The 20,357-nt window shown below is 40.1% G+C and overlaps 1 protein-coding gene across 1 annotated transcript in view; it reads left to right on the forward strand.

The window, feature by feature from the left end:
* LOC311081121 (NLR family CARD domain-containing protein 3-like) overlaps positions 1 to 16,015 on the forward strand; it is a 31,578-nt gene extending 15,563 nt beyond the window's left edge. The window contains exons 6-8 of the mRNA XM_084111528.1: positions 1,411 to 1,584; positions 7,037 to 7,083; positions 14,921 to 16,015. Coding sequence (XP_083967654.1) covers positions 1,411 to 1,584; positions 7,037 to 7,083; positions 14,921 to 15,465 — 766 coding nt within the window. The 3' untranslated portion in view covers positions 15,466 to 16,015. The remainder of the gene's footprint in view (positions 1 to 1,410; positions 1,585 to 7,036; positions 7,084 to 14,920) is intronic.
* Positions 16,016 to 20,357: the final 4,342 nt, after the last annotated feature.

Genomic DNA, 20,357 nt, shown 5'->3' on the forward strand with positions numbered 1-20,357 from the left:
GAGAATCAATCTACTAGCACTTTAATCTTAGTTCGTTTTCTTAATAAGATTTGCACCAGTTCAGCCAGAATTAGGAAATATTGTGTACTTGCGTTTGGATGCTCCTGTGAGCGCGTGCGTTCCCTTCTGTGACGAAGTTGCTGGAGAGGGAATCTCTTTGGCACTGATTGGCTGGCAGTCAGTCGATGATGCGTTCTGAGGGACAGCACTCGATGGTGAGTGGTTGGTTGGCTTTGCCGGGTGGCGCTTCGTTCGCGGGATTTCCTGAATTTCGGGTTGCTATGCAACAGAGTTTCCTCTGAGTCTGGAGCGAATCTGAGAGGGTTTTCTTTGACGAAGTTCAACGAAGGATCTTATGGAAGAGTTGATGAGTTTTGAGTGAGCTCTTGGTGGTTTGAAGAGTATGTAAGCATACACGCTGGACGATGGAATGGTCAGCACAAACATAGGCAAGAGCAAAAGTCACTGCAAAAGCAAGGCAAAAAGCAACCAAAAAGCTGCTTGTCATTGGGTTATAAGCGTGTCCATCTGACCCGTCCTTCCTAGTGCGACAGCCAATCAGATATTGTCTTGGGCGGGACCTACACCCTGTTCTCCGGTTCTTGCATGTAATTAGCGTAATGTCCACGTGATCGTGTGTGCCCAAACTCCTGAGAGTTTAGTTGAACGCTTTAATAAGCAAACTTAATAGCTTAAATATGGTGCATCCTACACACATCTTTATATCAAAATTCTAGAAATCATTTACCCATCAAGTAGGTACCAAAATACATATACTTCCCATAGTTGAGGTGGAAGTAAATAAGGATTTACCTGTGATAAGTGTTTAACACACAAAATTAACTTGAGTAATATAAAGCATACATAATACAGAGAATACACATGTATGAGGCAACTTCTGGTGATTAGTTCCTATAACTGAGGTAGAAAACCCTACAAATAGGCTGTAATGAAAGTTAAACACACAGAGAGAACTCCACAGGTTATATAAAACATACATGATACTTAAGATATATGTGAGGTAAATACTGGTGATAAATTCAGCTTATTGGAAGCACCATGACTGTGTTTTATGACTTACTAATGGTTCGATGGGGAATCGTTCCGAACTGTGGAATGCGGTGTTGGGTTCATATGAAATGGACTGTTCAAGGATAATCCTAAACAACACATCTCATCTTTTATTTGGAACAAAGGACCAGCCAGAATCTGTAGAGAAATACTTCAGAAACCAAAGCTCCCCAGCACCAAATTATATATTTTCAATTCAAAACAAAGTAATTTGGGAAAAAAATGTTTTTATTATTTATTCTTAGATTCTTTTGGGAAACGCAGCCAAGATCAGTGTGTGATAGTAACGTCTGATTGCCAAACTAATGTCATGTGGACTGTTGCTGTATGTCTTTGTAGATTGTCTGGCTGTATGGTGACAGAGGAAGGCTGTGGTTATGTGTCTTCAGCTTTGAGTTCAAACCCCTCACACCTGAGAGAGCTGGATCTGAGCTACAATCACCCAAGAGATTCAGGAGTCAAGCTGCTCACTGATAAACTGGAGGATCTAAACTACAGACTGGATAAACTCAAGTATGTAGAGCAGGGATGGGCAACTTCAGTCCTGGAGGGCCACTGTCCTGCAGGGTTTAGCTCCAACCCTGATAAAACTCACCTGCCTGTAGCTTTCCAATTATCCTAAGACACTGATTTGCTTGTTCAGGTGTGTTTGAGTAGGGTTGGAGATAAACTCTGCAGGACAGTGGCCCTCCAGGACTGAAGTTGCCCATCCCTGATGTAGAGCATGAAGAATTGATTAAACAACTCCAAAAACAGCATTTCAATCTTCACTTATTACTCAAATTACTACATTTACAAACGTTCTTATTGAGAATTTACAGAGGTGTAGCTCTAGTTATGCTACGGAGCTGTTGAATGCTTCATTCTGATTGGCTGACAAGCATTATAAGGTGTGCAATTATTTACAGTAAACGCACAGGTAAAGTAGTTCTAGGCAGGTCTAGACTGCATTAAAGTTCCATATCACTTTGCAAAATGATTTCAGTTATTTCAGAGGTCCTGACAGCCTACAACAGCAAAAGAACCAAAACCCACAAAGACACAGAAATATAACAAACAACAGGATATTAATCACAAACCATATCCATGATTTTCCTACAAAATACATTTTTATTCACTTTATCCAGCTCTCCCATAAAAACGCACACACAGATTTCATCAGTAGATTAGTTTTGCAACTTATGTAGTATGTCTGAAAGGGGAACTGTGTTAGGTGTGGTCCAGTGGGTGACGCATGTGCACATACCTGACTTTTCTTATTTCAAAATATATTTATTGGCATTTTGTGCAGATACAACATCTTGTATATATAAAAATGAAATGAACCACCACAGCTCTGCTTTTCTCCCCTCTGCTCTTAATGCCCCATGTACAACCATATTACACATACTATAAGTGTAATATTTAAACAATACAATAAGTGTACAACACAATAAAATACAATGCAATATAAAGAAAAGGATAATATATATATATATATATATATATATATATATATATATATATATATATATATATATATATATATATATATTAGGGCTGTCAGTTAAACGCGTTATTAACGGCGTTAACGCAAACCCATTTTAACGGCGTCAATTTTTTTATCGCGCAATTAACGCCTAGCAAACTTTGTAGTTTTTTTTATTAATTTTTTTTTTTTGACATGCTTTTGCAACAACTAGTAACGTTAGTACAACACCACCGGATCTAGCTAGACCGGAAACAAAACAACAGGCACGCCGCACACACTTGTTTGGGCTTGCGAGCCGGCCAAAGAGTGGACGAGAAGCCGCGTCTATGGACAACTTGCATCGCACATCGGACGCGTACTTTCTCAGTTTATGGCCAGCAATAAAAGGTGTGTGTACACTCATAGAGAATAATGTGTTCGAATTTTAAATACGAGGCGCTGCGCTTCGCTTCTCGTCCAGTGTGCGACCCCCTTTAACATTATTTTTTGAGTGGATGAATGATGAGCGCGAGACGCCGTAATGGATGCCAATAAGATTCTGAATGGAAAGTTTAATTTTAAAAAAGTGGCCAAAATGTTTCAGTTGACAAGACCAAAGTGATCTGTGTGTTTTGTCATTGTGAACTGAGCTATCATTGCAGCACGTCCAGTTTGAAATGGCCTACTACTTGATGGCCAAGCACACTGATTCGCTGATGCGAATTCTCCACCCCCTCGTCAATATTAGGACCTCGTCAGTATTTCTTTCACCCTTTTATTGATGGACAGTGTTACATTGTGTGAGAGATTATTTGCTCCAAGTGAGAATGTTAGTGTGAAATTGAACACTACAGTATGCCAATGTTGATTTCAAAAAGAAACATTTGCTCAAAGCAAGCCGATCCACTTTTCCATGTTGATAAGAGCATTAAAATGAGAAAAAATAATGGGACAAAAAGAAATCAAGAGACATTTAGAATAGATAAAAATGTGCGATTAATTGCGATTAATCGCGAGTTAACTATGACATTAATGCGATTAATCGCGATTAAATATTTTAATCGTTTGACAGCACTAATATATATATATATATATATATATATATATATATATATATATATATATATATGTGTGACCAGTCACAGAAAGTAGGGACACAAATCGGTTCTGGGGCATTTTGAGTTATTCACATATTCTGAAAGTGTAGTATTCAAGCTTTCCAACGATGTGTAACACATGGAAATCTGATAATATTTGGAGAAGTTGTGGCCATTTGAAGGTAGGCACTCAACAAAACTGAAATGGTAGAAATCTGCTTCTAAAGATTGGCAAGTTCTCACCTCTCTTTCCTGCTGGGAGTGACAATAGAGGCTCATTTACATCTCATTTAGATAAGTCATACCCCCCTGTAAAGCTCCCCCGTCTCTCCCTCCCCCCTGAATGTACCAATTCTACAAATTCTCTAAATAAAACATCTGCAGTTAACTGGCAGAGCATTAATTTCGTTCGTTTTTTAAATAAGATACTAGCGCTGTAATGTGTTTTTTTTTAATCAAGTGATCAAAGTGCTCGTTGCCGCGGCGATCAGTGGCGCAGATACAGTGTTTACTCGTGTGGCTCGCGCACACACTGCATTGTCTTCACTCGACGCGCACTTCTATCCGTTGCTTTGCGGATACGCTCTATTTGTTCTGTTGAAATAACAAAATAATTCAAACGTTTGCGTGTCCCTGCCTGATATACAACCACTGATGAACATAATCGTTTTGATGAGAGAAAAAAAACTATACGAAAAAAAAAACCTATACAAGGGCAGATTCAAACTCTCAACCTCTGACACGGCTGGCGAACGCTCTTACCACTGTACCATTCATACACACATTATTTATGTAGTCGGATCTACATTAGATCTGTATTAGGCTACATCTCATTAAACGACAAATTAAACCCCATGTAAGCTACTATTTAAATCGATTGCTGGACATCATTATGTTATTGGCGTCCATCTTCATTGAATTTTGAAATCAGATAGAGCCGGACAGAGCGCTGCATAATAAGTAGCCACGCCAGCTTATTCAGTATGGAAATACACAACGACAATGACACGCCCCTACTGCGTGCTAGAATCTCCGAAAAACAAGCCGATTTCAACATAAAAATGTACGCTTTTAAATATACCAATACTGCTATCTCAAACATGGAGAGGCTTCTTCGTGATCTCAACTAACAGATTCTGCAAAAAAACGAAAATCACCCATTTTGAAAAAAAAAAAAGCTTCTTTCTCATTTTGCTCGAAAGTTGTGCTGCCGACTTGTGTCCCTGGTTTCCGTGACGGGTCACATATATATATATATATATATATATATATATATATATATATATCTATATATATATATATATATAGTTAATCCTCGTCTGCGTTTTCAAGTGCGAGATCAATGGTATCAATATCATTTAACAAAGGTTTCCATGTTTTATGAAAGGTTTTTTAAAGACCCTTTCAAAGATTTTTTTCCAGCTTTAAACACATGATCTTTCTTTTATCAATCTATCATATGAAGGAGGGCATGCATTTTTCCACTTAAAGAGAATGAGCCTCCTGGCCAATAGTGTAGTGAAATAGTGTAGTCTGGCATTGGTGTAGTGTATTCTATGAAGAATCTTGCTTTGCATCAAACTGTGCCGGGCGCATATAGAGGAAGAATGTACTAAATCTATTTTATAATCCAACTCTTTTTCAAGTATAGTAACCCCCAGCTCTTGTTCACAAGTATTTTTGAGTGTTTTTCAAATATTTTAATCAATCTATCAATGCATTAATTAAAGAAGAAGGGTGTCCATTTTATAATCAGGAAGAAGATTAGAAAACTGGGGAAACTGACTTTGTACAAAATGTCTGATCTAAAAGAAGCGAAAGAGATGTGTTTTAGGAAGATCGAACTTTTCTGACAATTCTGAAAAGGATAAAAATAATCCTTTATCATAAAGGTCCTTGATGATACTGAGACCCCTAGAATTAACGAAATAGAAAGAGAGGACCACTTCTCTATACTGCCTTATAACATCAATTAAAGAATTAAAAAACATTCTAAAGATATCTGTGTGTTTTTAGTGATGAATACGCCTAGATATCTGGGCTGGGTTTCCCGATAACGTTGTCTCTTAGCACGCTACGAAGACTCTTATGGTATAACTTAACTAAAGGTATACCATTACTAGGCGTGTTCCCTGAACTATGCCTTAGAAAGCTGCTTAAGATATACCTTCTTACATGCGACGTTACCCGGTGCTGTCCGTGGCGATGGTGCTGAATTGGTTGATATCGATGGCTCGAGAATCAATTATTCTCTCGTGCAGGGGCTGTTTATGTGAGAAAGCGGTGTTCTTTATAAAAGAAGCACTTCAGAAACAGTTGAAATTGCATTTATTAGGACTCATGGGATATTATACAAAATAATCCAAACTATAATAGCCTATAATAGCCTAGCCTATATATTTTCAAATTGTATCATATATTGCTGCCACAATAACCATTTAAACATTTTTACATGCTTTCATCTCTTTCCCATTTTCAGACATCCCAACCTGCACAAAGTCATTTCCGGGAGTCAAGAAATCTCCAACGGGGGGGGGGGTGATTCGGTTCTGATTAATTCGGTTCGAGAAATCTCCAACGGGGGGGGGGGGGGTGTTTCTGATTAATTCGGTTCGAGAGTAGAGATAAAATCCCGAGGCACACACGCACACTAGCGCACACACGCAAGGTCTCTCGCTCGCTCTCTCTGCCGTGCGCGCGCTGCGCTGCGCTTGCGCGCTCTTGCTTCCGGGAGATTTTAACTGATTTGCGGGCATCAGGGAGCCGCTATCAATATGCGGGAGACTCCCGGAACTTCCGGGAGACTTGGGATGTCTGCATTTTTGTTCGCTGAGGTGAAGCTGCGATGAAATAGTGTTCTTGTAAATACTTTCCAGCATTTCAGTAATAAAAGTACATCTTACATATGGTACTCGGTACTCGGTAGTGACCAAAAAGGATTTAAACAGTGAATTTTAAATATCTCTTCTTGTAAACTCAGAGATTTGGATTCAGACTGCAATTAAATTCCCACACGACCTGTTTCACAAGTTCACACTTACATACAATTTGAGGGGGTAAAGTTTAATGCGTATTTGGCGTGCTGTCTGGGGGGATGGCTGCGCAGTACGCTCAGCCATCAGGAAGTGAGTGCTTCTAACTGACTTCACTTTTCTCTGTTGAATCCAATGGGATCGCTGTGTCCATTTCTTTTACTGTCTATGTTCGTGGCTGAGCAGAAGTATGTGCACTGCACTGCATTTCTGTGTGTTTACTGAAGTTAAAGAAGTTCTCTATATGTGTGTGTGTGTGTAAGTGAGAATGTCTGTGTGTGTGCGCGTGAAAGTGAGTTTGTTTGTTTATGAATGTGTGTGTGCTTGAGTGTGTGTGTGTGTGTGAGTGTGTTTACTGATTAATTGTCACTATGTGTGTTTCGTAGTGTGGATCATGGAAGAGAGATCTGGATTACAGCAGGACTACACAAATGTAAATCTACACATTCACACACTTACAAACACACATGCACACTCACACACACACAAATTCTCTCTGACACACACACACACACACACACACACACACACACACACTTTCTCTCTCTCTGTCTCTCACTTACACTCACTCAGTCACACACACACTCACTAATAACACACACAAACTCACATACACAAACTTACAAACACACACACACACTCATTCACACACACACACACACACACACACACACACACACACACACACTTTCTTTCTCTCTCTCTGTCTCTCTCACACACACACTTTCTCTCTCTCTCTCTCTCTCTCTCTTACACACACACACACATTCACACACACACACACACACACATACACTTTCTCTCTCTCTGTCTCTCTCCCTTACAGTCACTCACACACTCACTAATAACACACACAAACACACACACACTTCTGATGGTCTGTTGTGATATTAGTACGAAGAGTTTTGAAAATGTAATGCTTGTGAAAATTGTGGCAAAGCAATTAACAAAACATACTCGGTTACTAACGTAACCTTGGTTCTCTCTAGAAGAGGGAACGAGTACTGCGTAATATCTTACGCTATGGGGAAATCTCTTTTCCGCGAGATACTGAAGCCAAAAATTATACTTAATTTTGGAATAATGTAAAACGCGTTGCGGCAGCATGCAGACATAGGCGAGACAGCTTGTGCACCTATTGGCTGCCCTGCTGCAACTGCAGCAGCCTATCGAATGGCCCCATCGTGACGCCAGCTCCAATGGGGGCGCTTCACACCCACTGCATCATGTCCCACCGAAACGGGCGTGGCCTTGGGCTATAAATATAGCTTCGAGAGGCTGGTTTAGCTGGTTTTTCATCACCGGAGCGAACCAGAGCGTGTTGCAGGCATGGCAAAGATACGCAGTATTCGTTCCCTCTTCTAGAGAGAACCGAGGTTACGTTAGTAACCAAGTACGTTCACTTACGAGAGGTTCTCTCGTACTGCATAATATTTTACGCTATGGGGAACACAGTGTAAAACGCCGTGCATGCTGAGATCCAATACCAAAGTCCCAAGGGCAAGTGCCCGGGGCTCATATAGTACATGATCATTAGGGACTCACAGAGAGTCCAGGAAGAGGGGCTAGAATAGCATCATTCCTGTTATAAATAGCATCCTATCAGAAGCAATTATATTGATAGTGTTCCACACAGCCAGGGCGAACAATCTCGGCCTGGTCTGATGAATATTATGGGTCTTACACACTGCCCATAGAGCTGCGTGATCGATCAGCGAGCGTTTGCTCAAGCAGTTTCAGTATTCTGGGCCGAAAGCATCGGGGCAGACAATACCGATTTATTAGATCGAAAGCAGCTTAGCCTGCAAAGCGGGAACCTCTAGGTTATAAAACCTTATAAATGTAGACGGGGAGGCCCAACCTGCCGCCATACAGATGGCAAGGCAATCCCACTAGACCAAGCCCACGACGAGGCCATGCCTCTTGTGGAGTGCGCTCTGACACATAACGGGCACTGCAAGCCCTTAGAGGCGTAAGCTAGCGCTATAGCATCAACTATCCATCTGGATAGGCTCTGTTTCGACACAGCTAGTCCCTTAGAACGTCCGTTAAACAAGACAAAGAGCTACTCTGTCTGTCTGAAGACAGACGAGCGAGACACATAAGCCCTTAATGCCCTGACTGGGCTAAGGAAGCTGGCTTCCTTCTCCTCGTTAGAGACCGGCAGGGCAGACAGGGAAATCACATGAGCCCTGAACGGTGTGTTGAGGGATTTAAGAACGTACCCGTGCCTCGGTTTGAGTATGACTTTCGAGTCATTTGGCCCAAACTCCATACATACACTCACTGAGAGCGCTTGTAAGTCCCCTATACGCTTTACTGAAGTGAGAGCCAGAAGAAACACTGTCTTGAAAGACAAGTGTTTGATATATATTGATTGGATTGGCTCGAAAGGGGCACCTTTCATGGCCTCCAAGACCGTAGAAAGGTCCCACATGGGAACTGAGGGAGGTCTGGGAGGATTTAAACTCTTAGATCCTCTAAGGCAGGGGTTCTCAAACTATCTGGAGATAGGGACCCCTCATAGGGCAGAAAAAATTCCAAGGACCCCCTCATAACCGCAACACAAATGTAATAGCTAAATGTAATAGCTAAATAGCTAAAGAGAAAGATGGGATAGGGGCAGGGGCGTTTCTAGGTTTTAAAAACATCAGGGGCTGAGCCTGAAACATTAGGGGCTGGGGGTGGGTTACAAGATAACATTATTCGATACAGATAATAATGTATATTGTAGGTCTATATACAGGGGACAGCCACACCAGCCCACATTACCCCACAGACGCGCGTATTCAAATGTGAGGTAGTTAGGGGGGTTGGGGGGCATGCTCCCCCGAGAAAATTTTGATTTCTCTGAGCTACATATGTGCATTTTAAGGTGTTTGAAGGCCCCCAAAAACTGGATAACAATAGCTTTAAAAGCATGTCAGTGGGCAGCAGCATAAATTATCAAGCAGATAACAGATTCTTAAACATGAGAATGAGAATAAATGTTGAAATGAATGGTCCACACTACAAAATGGAAATTGAGAATGTTTCTGCTTGTTGACAATACACAATCACATATTCCAAACAGGAATGGCCTTAAATGAGAAATCTTTCAAGGATTATTTTGCATATAGATGTTACATTTCAATCAAACACCAGTGCAATCTTTTGTTTGTTTATTTTATAAATATATATCTATACTTATATTTTGCTTATAGTTTCTGTAATTATGTAATTAGCAAAGAACATCTGTGTTAAATAGGAATACATTGTAATAATGTTAATCAAGCTGACTAAATCACACGACTGTGCAGCAGTTCCAACACACTCACAATAAAAATACAATATAATTTAAAACAAAGACAAGCTCATTATACAAAGGAAATAATATTACAGATCTAGACAAATTGGGTTGCTTATAGTGAAAAGAATGTCAAGAACGATCATTTAGGCTAGATGTATTTTTCACATTTTTGGTCACAAAATATTTTTTTTATGACACGAGTCAGTTTTGATGACTTTGCAATATTGATAAAATGTTAGAATATTAATAATGAAAAATTACGCAGTTTTAATCTCCCTTTTGGTTATTTCAATACTTAATTGACGACAGAACATGACGTACATGCTCTTAGTTTCTTTTGCGTGATACAGGGCGCGCTGCATTTGTGCTTGATATTGAAGAGTGCGCGGTGCGAGCACACGGCTGATACGACAGGAAAGCTTTACTGACATATGGCAGCAAAGCAGCAGCAAAGCCAAAGCACAATGAAATAAGGCGACTTATGATTTCGGGGGTTTACATAGGCTATTGTCCAGTTTCATTTTTGTCAGTCAACTTTTCAAAAAACATTCAGGGCTACACTCAAAACATTCGGGGCTGAAGCCCCGGCAAAATTGTTAACGCATGTGCTGAGGGGGTGCTAGATCATTGACGGGGGGGGGGGGGGGGGGCTGCGCAATTATATATATATATATATATATATATATATATATATATATATATACTATTAATAAATGAGCTAAACTTGGCCACTAAATATTTAATATTCAATTATTTTAGTGATCACAATTAAAGTTTCAATTTTATTAAATTGAACAAGCGCAACATTCAGCATTCAATCAAATATTCTAAAAGATGTATTAATTAATAGTAATGTTATAATATGTGTGCGTACAACAAGCAAGATGTGTGTTTGTAAATCCGGTGGCGCGTGCATTGATTTTTATTACAGTGTCGGCTGCAAAGATGAAGTTGACGATCACCATATTCGTAGTGAACGCGCCTATAGAGAGAAATGCACATCATGGATTACATAATCAGAGAGTAGCCTTTTTCTTTTCGTTTTGAATTATTTCGTTTAAAGACATTTCAAGCTTTGTGTATTTGATGTATTTCTCATGTCTGTGTGAGGCATACGCTGAGTTTCGTTAAGTTAGGATGAGATGCGCTCCAGTTCACGTGCAGTGCAAGTGACCGCGCGGGCGCCTCCATGATTATTGTCTGTTATATTTGCATCTTATTCATTAAAAACAATCAATTGGTTGATGAAAAATGTATTAAAATTAAGATACAATTTATACAAAACGAAATTCACTTTAAAGAAAGGCTTTCTACAAAACAAAACTTAATGAAGTGGTCAAAATCATATAACCCGCTCCACGTCTCTCGATATATTGCGCATTCTATCTTACTCGTGCTGTTGCACTTTTCATAAATCAACATAAACGAAACAAAATAACATCATAATATTTGAACAAATATGAAACTAAATGCGCTTATTTAATGGCTACAACAGTATAGTAGGCCTACAGACTCTCTGCAAATTGCTGCACATTCATTTAATTCTGAATTTTTCACAAACAAGTTGAAAGGCATTTGATCAAATCAAGTTCACGGATAATTGTGCGTGCATTTATTAATCATTATGATACTAAAATCATAACAAAGTAGGCTATGTAAATCAGATGAGCCCAGAATATGAACGCAACGTTCAACACAACAAATGCATACACGTTAAGCATTTTCCTCCCATAGAAAACCATTATAAGAACGCTTAATATGGCTTAATGCAGATAAGAATGTCCCCTTATTATGGCGAAATTACGAGATATTATGTCGAAATAACGACTTTGACAGATTGACGTAATACAACAGAGTTTCTATTGGCCCAAAGTTAAAGCGAGGGGAGTGCTGATGAACACAATGCGCCTGTTTAATTTTAATTGTTTATATTTTATAGCGAACTTTCCACGGACCCCACTTTGAGAACCACTGCTCTAAGGAAGCGAATGACCAGATCGTTCCTTCCAAGTGACTGGCCAAGCGTCGATTTAGTAAACGCTGCTATAGCCGCCACGTAAACCTTGAGCGTGGATGGGGTTCTGCCCTCATCCAGTAGCTCTTGCAGGAAGGAGAGAACCTCCGTCACCCCACAATTTGGGGGTGAAAAGCCACGGGCTGTGCACCAGCTAGAGAACACAGACCATTTTGAGGAATAGAGCCGTCTAGTAGAGGGGGCCCTAGCCTGCATGATCGTGTTTAACACTCCCTCCGGGAGGTTAGCGGGTACCCTTTGATGGCTCACGCATGTAGGGACCAAAGCTCCGGGCGAGGATGCCAGATCGAGCCCTTGGCCTGAGAGAGGAGGTCCCTCCTCACTGGTATTGGCCATGGGGCAGCGCTTGTCAGCTGCAACAGAACTGGGAACCAAGCCTGGTTCTTCCAGAACGGAGCCACTAGTAGCACTGAGCATCCGTTTTCCCTGATCCGCTCTAACACCTGAGGTAGGAGTGCGACGGGGGTAAAGCATAGAGCGGGCAGTGGGGCCAGATGTGGGCCAGCGCATCCCTGCTCTTGGAGAAAAACTCCAGACAGTGAGCGTTTTCTTGAGATGTAAACAGGTCTACTTCCGCTCTGCCGAATGTCTCCCACAGCAGCTGGACTGTCTGCGGGTGTAGAGTAGGGTTGTAACGGTATGAGATTTTCACGGTATGATAATCGTCTCAGAAAATACCACGGTTTCACGGTATACGATATTAAACTCTCAATCATCAAAAATCATCAGCTACAATGACCCTTAAATGAATGAAAACAGATATGGTTTTTGGTTGAACATGGTTTATGAAAATGCAATCAGATCAAATGTAACAACTTTTGTTTGAGAGGTTTACTAAATTAAAACATGGACAAAAAACTATACACGATAGTAATATATTTCAGTCATTATTTCTTCAGGCTAAACCAAACTTTTTTTGACAGGTTGTACTGAACACCTATGAGTTTCAGTCAGTGTATTTGATGATTATTCTTTTAGAAAAAAATATAAAATGCTCATTAAGTGTTCTCTCAGAGTAGCTCTGGATATGTTCATGTGTTCACGTCTTCACATACATAGTGAGTGAGACAGCAGACGCTTTAAAAACCATGATGAGCATCATGCGTACTTGAGTGTGTACTAGATCTACTAGACGAAACGGCGCTGCTCATTCATACAGAGACACGCTAAATATAGAATTAAGGGGGTCGCACACCAGTCTTTTTGCGCTATATATTCACAGACACGCACATCGCGATTTGATTTACTGCACAGCTATATTTTTATTTATTCATCCATCTATCAAATCGCACATTTTACGTGGCATCTGTATTGTACTGTAATTGTTTACAATTACAATACTGGATTCCGGGATTCCCTCTGCATGACAGAAATATGGCCTTAACTTATAAATGGAATTACCTTTATCTTCACGGAGGGATGGTGTTCCCGAATATGGGAGAACATGTTCGACGTGTTTCCTCCTTTTGCCGCCACTCTTCGTCCACATCTCTTGCAAACTGGATATCCATCTTAAAGGACAACCCCACGATCGTTTTTCGGAAAATATTCCCATACTGCAGATTTTAATTGGGTTTTTTTTCGGCGGAGGATAGAGATTCGCAGCGTCTCGGACATTTTCAGCGCTGTACAGGTATGGGTGGAGTGTAAGCAGTCAAGCTGAAAGAAGTTGCATAGGCCTATATGCGGCAGCGCGGGTGAAATCTGGTTTCATTTTTTTTTTTTTTTTTTTTCAAAACCGCGGATAAGCAAATGTGCACGATATGATAATCGTACATGTCAATATCGCAATAAACCGCCATACCGGTATACCGTTACAACCCTAGTGTAGAGACCAAGCTCCTGCCGGAACATTGTTCCTGGACAGTCTGTCTGGTCCCACATTCAGGTGGCCAGGCACGTGCGCTGCTCTCAACGAGCGCAGATTGTGCTGAGCCCAGACCAGGAGGCAGACCGTCAGCCTGTAAAGGTTTCGGGACCTGATACCTCCCTGGCGATTTATATAGGCCACCACTGACATGTTGTCCGAACGGACCAAGAGAGCTGCATGATCCTTACCCAGGCAGGAAACGCAGATGACATGGCGGTCCCCATCGCTGAGTGGGGCTCGGCACGAGCCACAGAAAGTACGAGACATCTTGAAAAAGACGCTCGGCTCTTTTAGTAGAGAGAGTGTGAGTCGCGGCGCGAACACACACTAGCAGTGAAAAGAATATAATGCGCCGGATAGCGCAGCAGGAACGGTGACTGAAGGCGGCGCGGCCAGCGGCTTCAGATGCAATGGCTCGTCCCGCTGACAAGGCTTTTTGACAAGGCTGACGGCGTGGTTTCTTTCCCTCAGGATCCAGCGATGCGTGAGCTCCGCTGAAGAGATGAAAAATCAGCAAAACCAGCCTCTCAAAGCTATATTTATAGCCCAAGGCCACGCCCGTTTCGGTGGGACGTGACGCAGTCCATTGGAGCTGGCGTCACGATGGGGCCTTTCGATAGGCTGCTGCAGTTGCCGCAGGGCAGCCAATAGGCACGAGAGTTGTCTTGCCTATGTCTGCATGCTGCCGCAACGCGTTTTACATTATTCCAAAATTAAGGATAATTTTTGGCTTCAGTATCTCGCAGAAAAGAGATTTCCCGATAGCGTAAGATATTACGCAGTACGAGAGAACCTCTCGTAAGAGAACTGTAAAACTGAAAACTGTAAAAGATCAGAGAGTTTCATAATTCCTGATTACAGAAATATTTGAACATAAGAATCCTATCTTTTCTGTTTGGTAACCATGGCGATTTCAGTCAGAACCCCATTCAGGACAAAAGCTGTTACAGAATGATATTTCTTTAGTAATTTATTATGATTGGTTGCTTACAATCCTAAATGAACTAGTCAGATCTGAAATGAAGACTCAAGATAGAAAGTTTCTGTAATTCACTGATGTGTTTTCTCTCCATCAGATTCTCATCAGTTCACTCTGGATCTGAACACAGTGAATGAATACCTCCGTCTGTCTGAGGAGAACAGAGTGATTACTGTCACTGACACAGAGTATCCTGATCATCCAGACAGATTTGATGTGTGTCCTCAGGTGTTGTGTAAAGAGAGTGTGTGTGGACGCTGTTACTGGGAGATTGAGTGGAGTGGGGTTGGTGTGTTTATATCAGTGTCATATAAGAGCATCAGGAGGAAAGGATCGGATTATGAGTGTTTGTTTGGATATAATGATCAGTCCTGGAGTTTGTTCTGCTCTCCCTCCAGTTACTCATTCAGACACAACAAGATAAAGACTGACCTCCCTGTAGAGTCCATCAGCAGGAGAACAGGAGTGTATGTGGATCACAGTAGAATAGGAGTGTATGTGGATCACAGTGCAGGAACTCTGTCCTTCTACAGCGTCTCTGACACAATGATTCTCATCCACACAGTCCAGACCACATTCACTCAGCCGCTCTATCCTGGGATTGGGGTTTATTATACTGGATCATCAGTGAAACTGTGTTGATGAATGAGAATAGACTGATGAGAGATTCTACCCATAATGCTTTGAGCTGCATGATAAATCAGTAACAGTGAGATGTTCTAGAGTCTCTTATTGTCTCTTCATTACATTAATAACACAGCTGAACTTCTGTCAGTGAAATAAAGAGAAACAGACAATGATACACAGAGAAGAGAGAGGAAATATGAGACACAATGAGACTCGCTGAAACATGTCTGGATGATACGAGCAAAACTAGACTTTCAACTCTAAACTCAGTTTAAGACATTCAGAGATGTTCTGAACTTCTCGGATCTGTTCAAAACATGATTCCTCTGCTTTGGGTTATGTCTGTATTATTAAAGGAGAACTCCGGTCAATTTTAACATTGAGCAGTTCTCCACTGTTCCTTAGTTACCTATGATCACGCGGTGAACTCGACAATCGACTACTATGGACTTCGACCGAAAACAGGAAATAAATACAGGTATGAGCGCTGGCCGAATTAACTTCACTTTTATTCATATCTTTCACATCTACTGCAGTCAGATTCACCGTGTTCACTCTGAAGGAATCACTCCCCACTGAGCAAGCGACGTCTGTGGACGTACAAAACAGGTTGATATCAAGTCCGCCCGTCCAGGCCATGATCTGAACGTCCATTGACAGCCAGAATTAGTCGATTAATGACACTGAGTAATTTTGTCCAATCTGGCCATAATCTAAACGTCTACTGACAGCCAGAACTAGTTCAGAAAAGACGTTCATACTGGCTATAATCTGGACGTCCGTTGACATCCAGAAACAGTCCATAAATGACGTGAATAAAGATGTCCAATCCAGCCATAATCTAAACGTCCACTGACAGCCAGAACTAGTTCAGAAAAGACGTTCATACTGACTATAATCTGGACGTCCGTTGACATCCAGAAACAGTCCATAAATGACGTGAATAAAGATGTCCAATCCAGCCATAATCTAAACGTCCACTGACAGCCAGAACTAGTTCAGAAAAGACGTTCATACTGGCTATAATCTGGACGTCCGTTGACATCCAGAAACAGTCCATAAATGACGTGAATAAAGATGTCCAATCCAGCCATAATCTAAACGTCCACTGACAGTCAGAACTAGTTCAGAAAAGACGTTCATACAGACTATAATCTGGACGTCCGTTGACATCCAGAAACAGTCCATAAATGACGTGAATAAAGATGTCCAATCCAGCCATAATCTAAACGTCCACTAACAGCCAGAACTAGTTCAGAAAAGACGTTCATACTGGCTATAATCTGGACGTCCGTTGACATCCAGAAACAGTCCATAAATGACGTGAATAAAGATGTCCAATCCAGCCATAATCTAAACGTCCACTGACAGCCAGAACTAGTTCAGAAAAGACGTTCATACAGACTATAATCTGGACGTCCTTTGACATCCAGAAACAGTCCATAAATGACGTGAATAAAGATGTCCAATCCAGCCATAATCTAAACGTCCACTGACAGCCAGAACTAGTTCAGAAAAGACGTTCATACTGGCTATAATCTGAACGTCCGTTGACATCCAGAAACAGTCCATAAATGACGTGAATAAAGATGTCCAATCCAGCCATAATCTAAACGTCCACTGACAGCCAGAACTAGTTCAGAAAAGACGTTCATACTGGCTATAATCTGGACGTCCTTTGACATCCAGAAACAGTCCATAAATGACGTGAATAAAGATGTCCAATCCAGCTATAATCTAAACGTCCACTGACAGTCAGAACTAGTTCAGAAAAGACGTTCATACAGACTATAATCTGGACGTCCTTTGACATCCAGAAACAGTCCATAAATGACGTGAATAAAGATGTTCAATCCGGCCATAATCTAAACGTCCACTGACAGCCAGAACTAGTTCAGAAAAGACGTTCATACAGACTATAATCTGGACGTCCTTTGACATCCAGAAACAGTCCATAAATGACGTGAATAAAGATGTCCAATCCAGCCATAATCTAAACGTCCACTGACAGCCAGAACTAGTTCAGAAAAGACGTTCATACTGACTATAATCTGGACGTCCGTTGACATCCAGAAACAGTCCATAAATGACGTGAATAATGATGTCCAATCCAGCCATAATCTAAACGTCCACTGACAGCCAGAACTAGTTCAGAACAAAATGACAAACAATATCTGTAAATTAATTAACTGACTGTTAATTTACAGACTATATCATTAACTGTTAAATTGATCTTGCTGGTCAGACACCAACAGGGTTCATGATGCACACATGATGCTTTTAAGTCCTCCTGGGAAGTTTGTATTCATGAGGTTTTACTATTTTACTATTTATGTTGAAATTAATTTATGAAGCCACTGTAAAATGTATCATTACATGTTATATTGTAATACTACTGTCATATTTTGTGCAGGCATTAGCTTACTTCATCGTAAATAGAAAAGCCTGACAATGTAACTGCTAAATACCAAAGTATTGTGGTATTACATGTTTCTCACTGACACACTCATAACTCTTCAAGATCGGGCTAAAAGAAAATCCCAAGCTTCCTACTCATATTTTCATCATTGTGGCGGCGTTCATGTATGTTCAATTTGTAAATACGATCTTTATGATACAGGTATGTTTTGAATGCATCAATAGCTCTAGTTTAGGGACAATCCATACAAACAATCTTTACTAAACAGACTGTCACAGTGAGAAGATTTTTGTCCTTTATCAATGCTAAAGGCCTAACCACTGCAGTTAACACCAAGCTGTTAAATAAAAGTCTGTAGGCAAGTCTTAAGGTTAGGGTTAGGGTTAACCTTAACCCTTAATTTCTAACCCAGACCCGGTTTCACAGACAGGGTTTAGATAAAGCCAGGATTTGTCCTTAGTTCAATTTGGGTATTTAATTATAGCTTTTAAAAATGTGCCTTAGAAAAAAAAAAACATTACTGGTGTGCATCTTGAGACAAAACAATGGCACTGCCATAAGATATGTCAGTTGCTTTCAGGTAATACTGCTCAAACATGCATTTTAGTCTGGGACTACAGGCTTAAGTCTTGCCTGTGAAAGTGTGAAACCCGGGGTATTATGTTGTAACTTGTATATAATTATGCCAATGTTACCAAAGTGTTGCGTTGGACAGAGGATTAACTCTAAACCAACAGGTTGTGTACCAGTGCCACACAGGGTGAAAAAGGATGTTGACATTATTAGGCATAAGAGTGTTTCTAAAGGAAAGGTCAAGAATTTGTGAAAGTGTAAAAGGGTCATTATGGGTCACATGAATGTAACTGTCACCACCATGATACCAATTCATTAGATTTTCATATAGATCTTACAGAATTGTATATGAATATATGCAGTGTTTGCTCTGTTTAATACACTGTTTGCTCTATTAAATTGCGCTTTATAAGAACAGTGGTAAATACATATTATATATGGTCAGTTACTGTAAGTTCTTACAGTATTTTTAATCTTTAATTTTTAATCTTTAATTTTTAATCATGCACTGCAATGAAAAAAACATATATATATATATATATATATATATATATATATTCATATTTTCCTGTAATTGCAATGTTGCCACACTATTGGCTGTCTCTCCTAGCTGTTTTGAGCATGATTGGTTATTCTCTGTTTATTCTGACTGTCATCCAGGAATCTAGCCAATGACAACTAAGCGCGCCTTTATGAGTCAAGTTTGAATAAACGTCAGTTGAGCGAGTCGGTGTTTGCTTTGCTGCTGCGCGGGATCTTCAATATTAGCCTATTCTGTGGGTTTTACATCGTTTAAAACATGGATTACTTTACATCGGACTGCTAAATGTTTTGAGCGAGTTGCTGGGTGTTGCTGGGTGTAAATGAAGAACAAACAAGGAAATGGACAAAGAATTTTAACAACGGACATATTGCAATCTACGGAAGGTAAATAACTTTATTTTATACAAATTCTGCTACATCAAGATATAGTGTATTAAAGTGAGAATCTAAACGCGATTAGAGCAATATTATTAGTGCATACGGTATTCCCAATGTATTAATGTTATGTGCTGCTAGGATGTGTAACGTTAACTTGTCTAACTTTATGATAAAAAATAAATGCTTTACAACGAGTGAACTGAGAATATTGTATCTTAGACAGAAAGGAACTGTCACAGTCTTACTATAAGAATCTCCAAACTAGGCTTTTGAATATTGTTGATCGCGGGATGGCTAACCGATCAGTTAAATTAACGAGTCGTAATAATATGTTTTGGAGCTGGTGAGTCAATTTTGCAAGCTTTTGCAAATGTCTCCGTTAGTAAGTAAAACAAATAACTAATATTGATGTGTATGTGTGTGTTTCCTTCATGATCCAGGCATTTTGGGAATAAATATTATCCAGCCACACGATGTTCAGATGCGGTGAGTATTGTCATAAAATACACGTGAAATAGAGGCAGAACATGTAAACTCTGCTCAAATGCACTGGTTCAAACCCTCCAGACAAGCTTTATCTTCTTGAGTTTACAGGCCTAGCTGACCCAAAAATAAATGTCTTTCAAAATGAAAGTATTTTTTTCAAACCTCTATAACTTACTTTTGTGAAACACAAGAATTTTGGGAATAAAACAACTAGGCCTATATTCATTGTATGACAAAAATAAAAGGCATTTTTCAAGATATCTTAATTATGGTTCTACACAAGAAATTGATAAAATTTAAAATTTTAAAAATTAAACTCATAAAATTTCAACACCAGGGTGAGTAAGCTAACTCTATTTTTTTTTTTTTTTTTTTTGGATGAGCTGTTCTTTTAAAGGATTAGTTTACCTCAAAGTTAAAAATTGTGTCATCATTTACTCACCCTCAAGTTGTTTCAAATCTGTATGAATTTCTTTCTTTCTTTCTTCTGCTGAACACAAAGAAAGAT

The sequence above is a fragment of the Abramis brama genome, assembly GCF_963993115.1.
Source record: "Abramis brama genome assembly, chromosome: 4".
In the NCBI taxonomy this organism is placed as follows: domain Eukaryota; kingdom Metazoa; phylum Chordata; class Actinopteri; order Cypriniformes; family Leuciscidae; genus Abramis; species Abramis brama.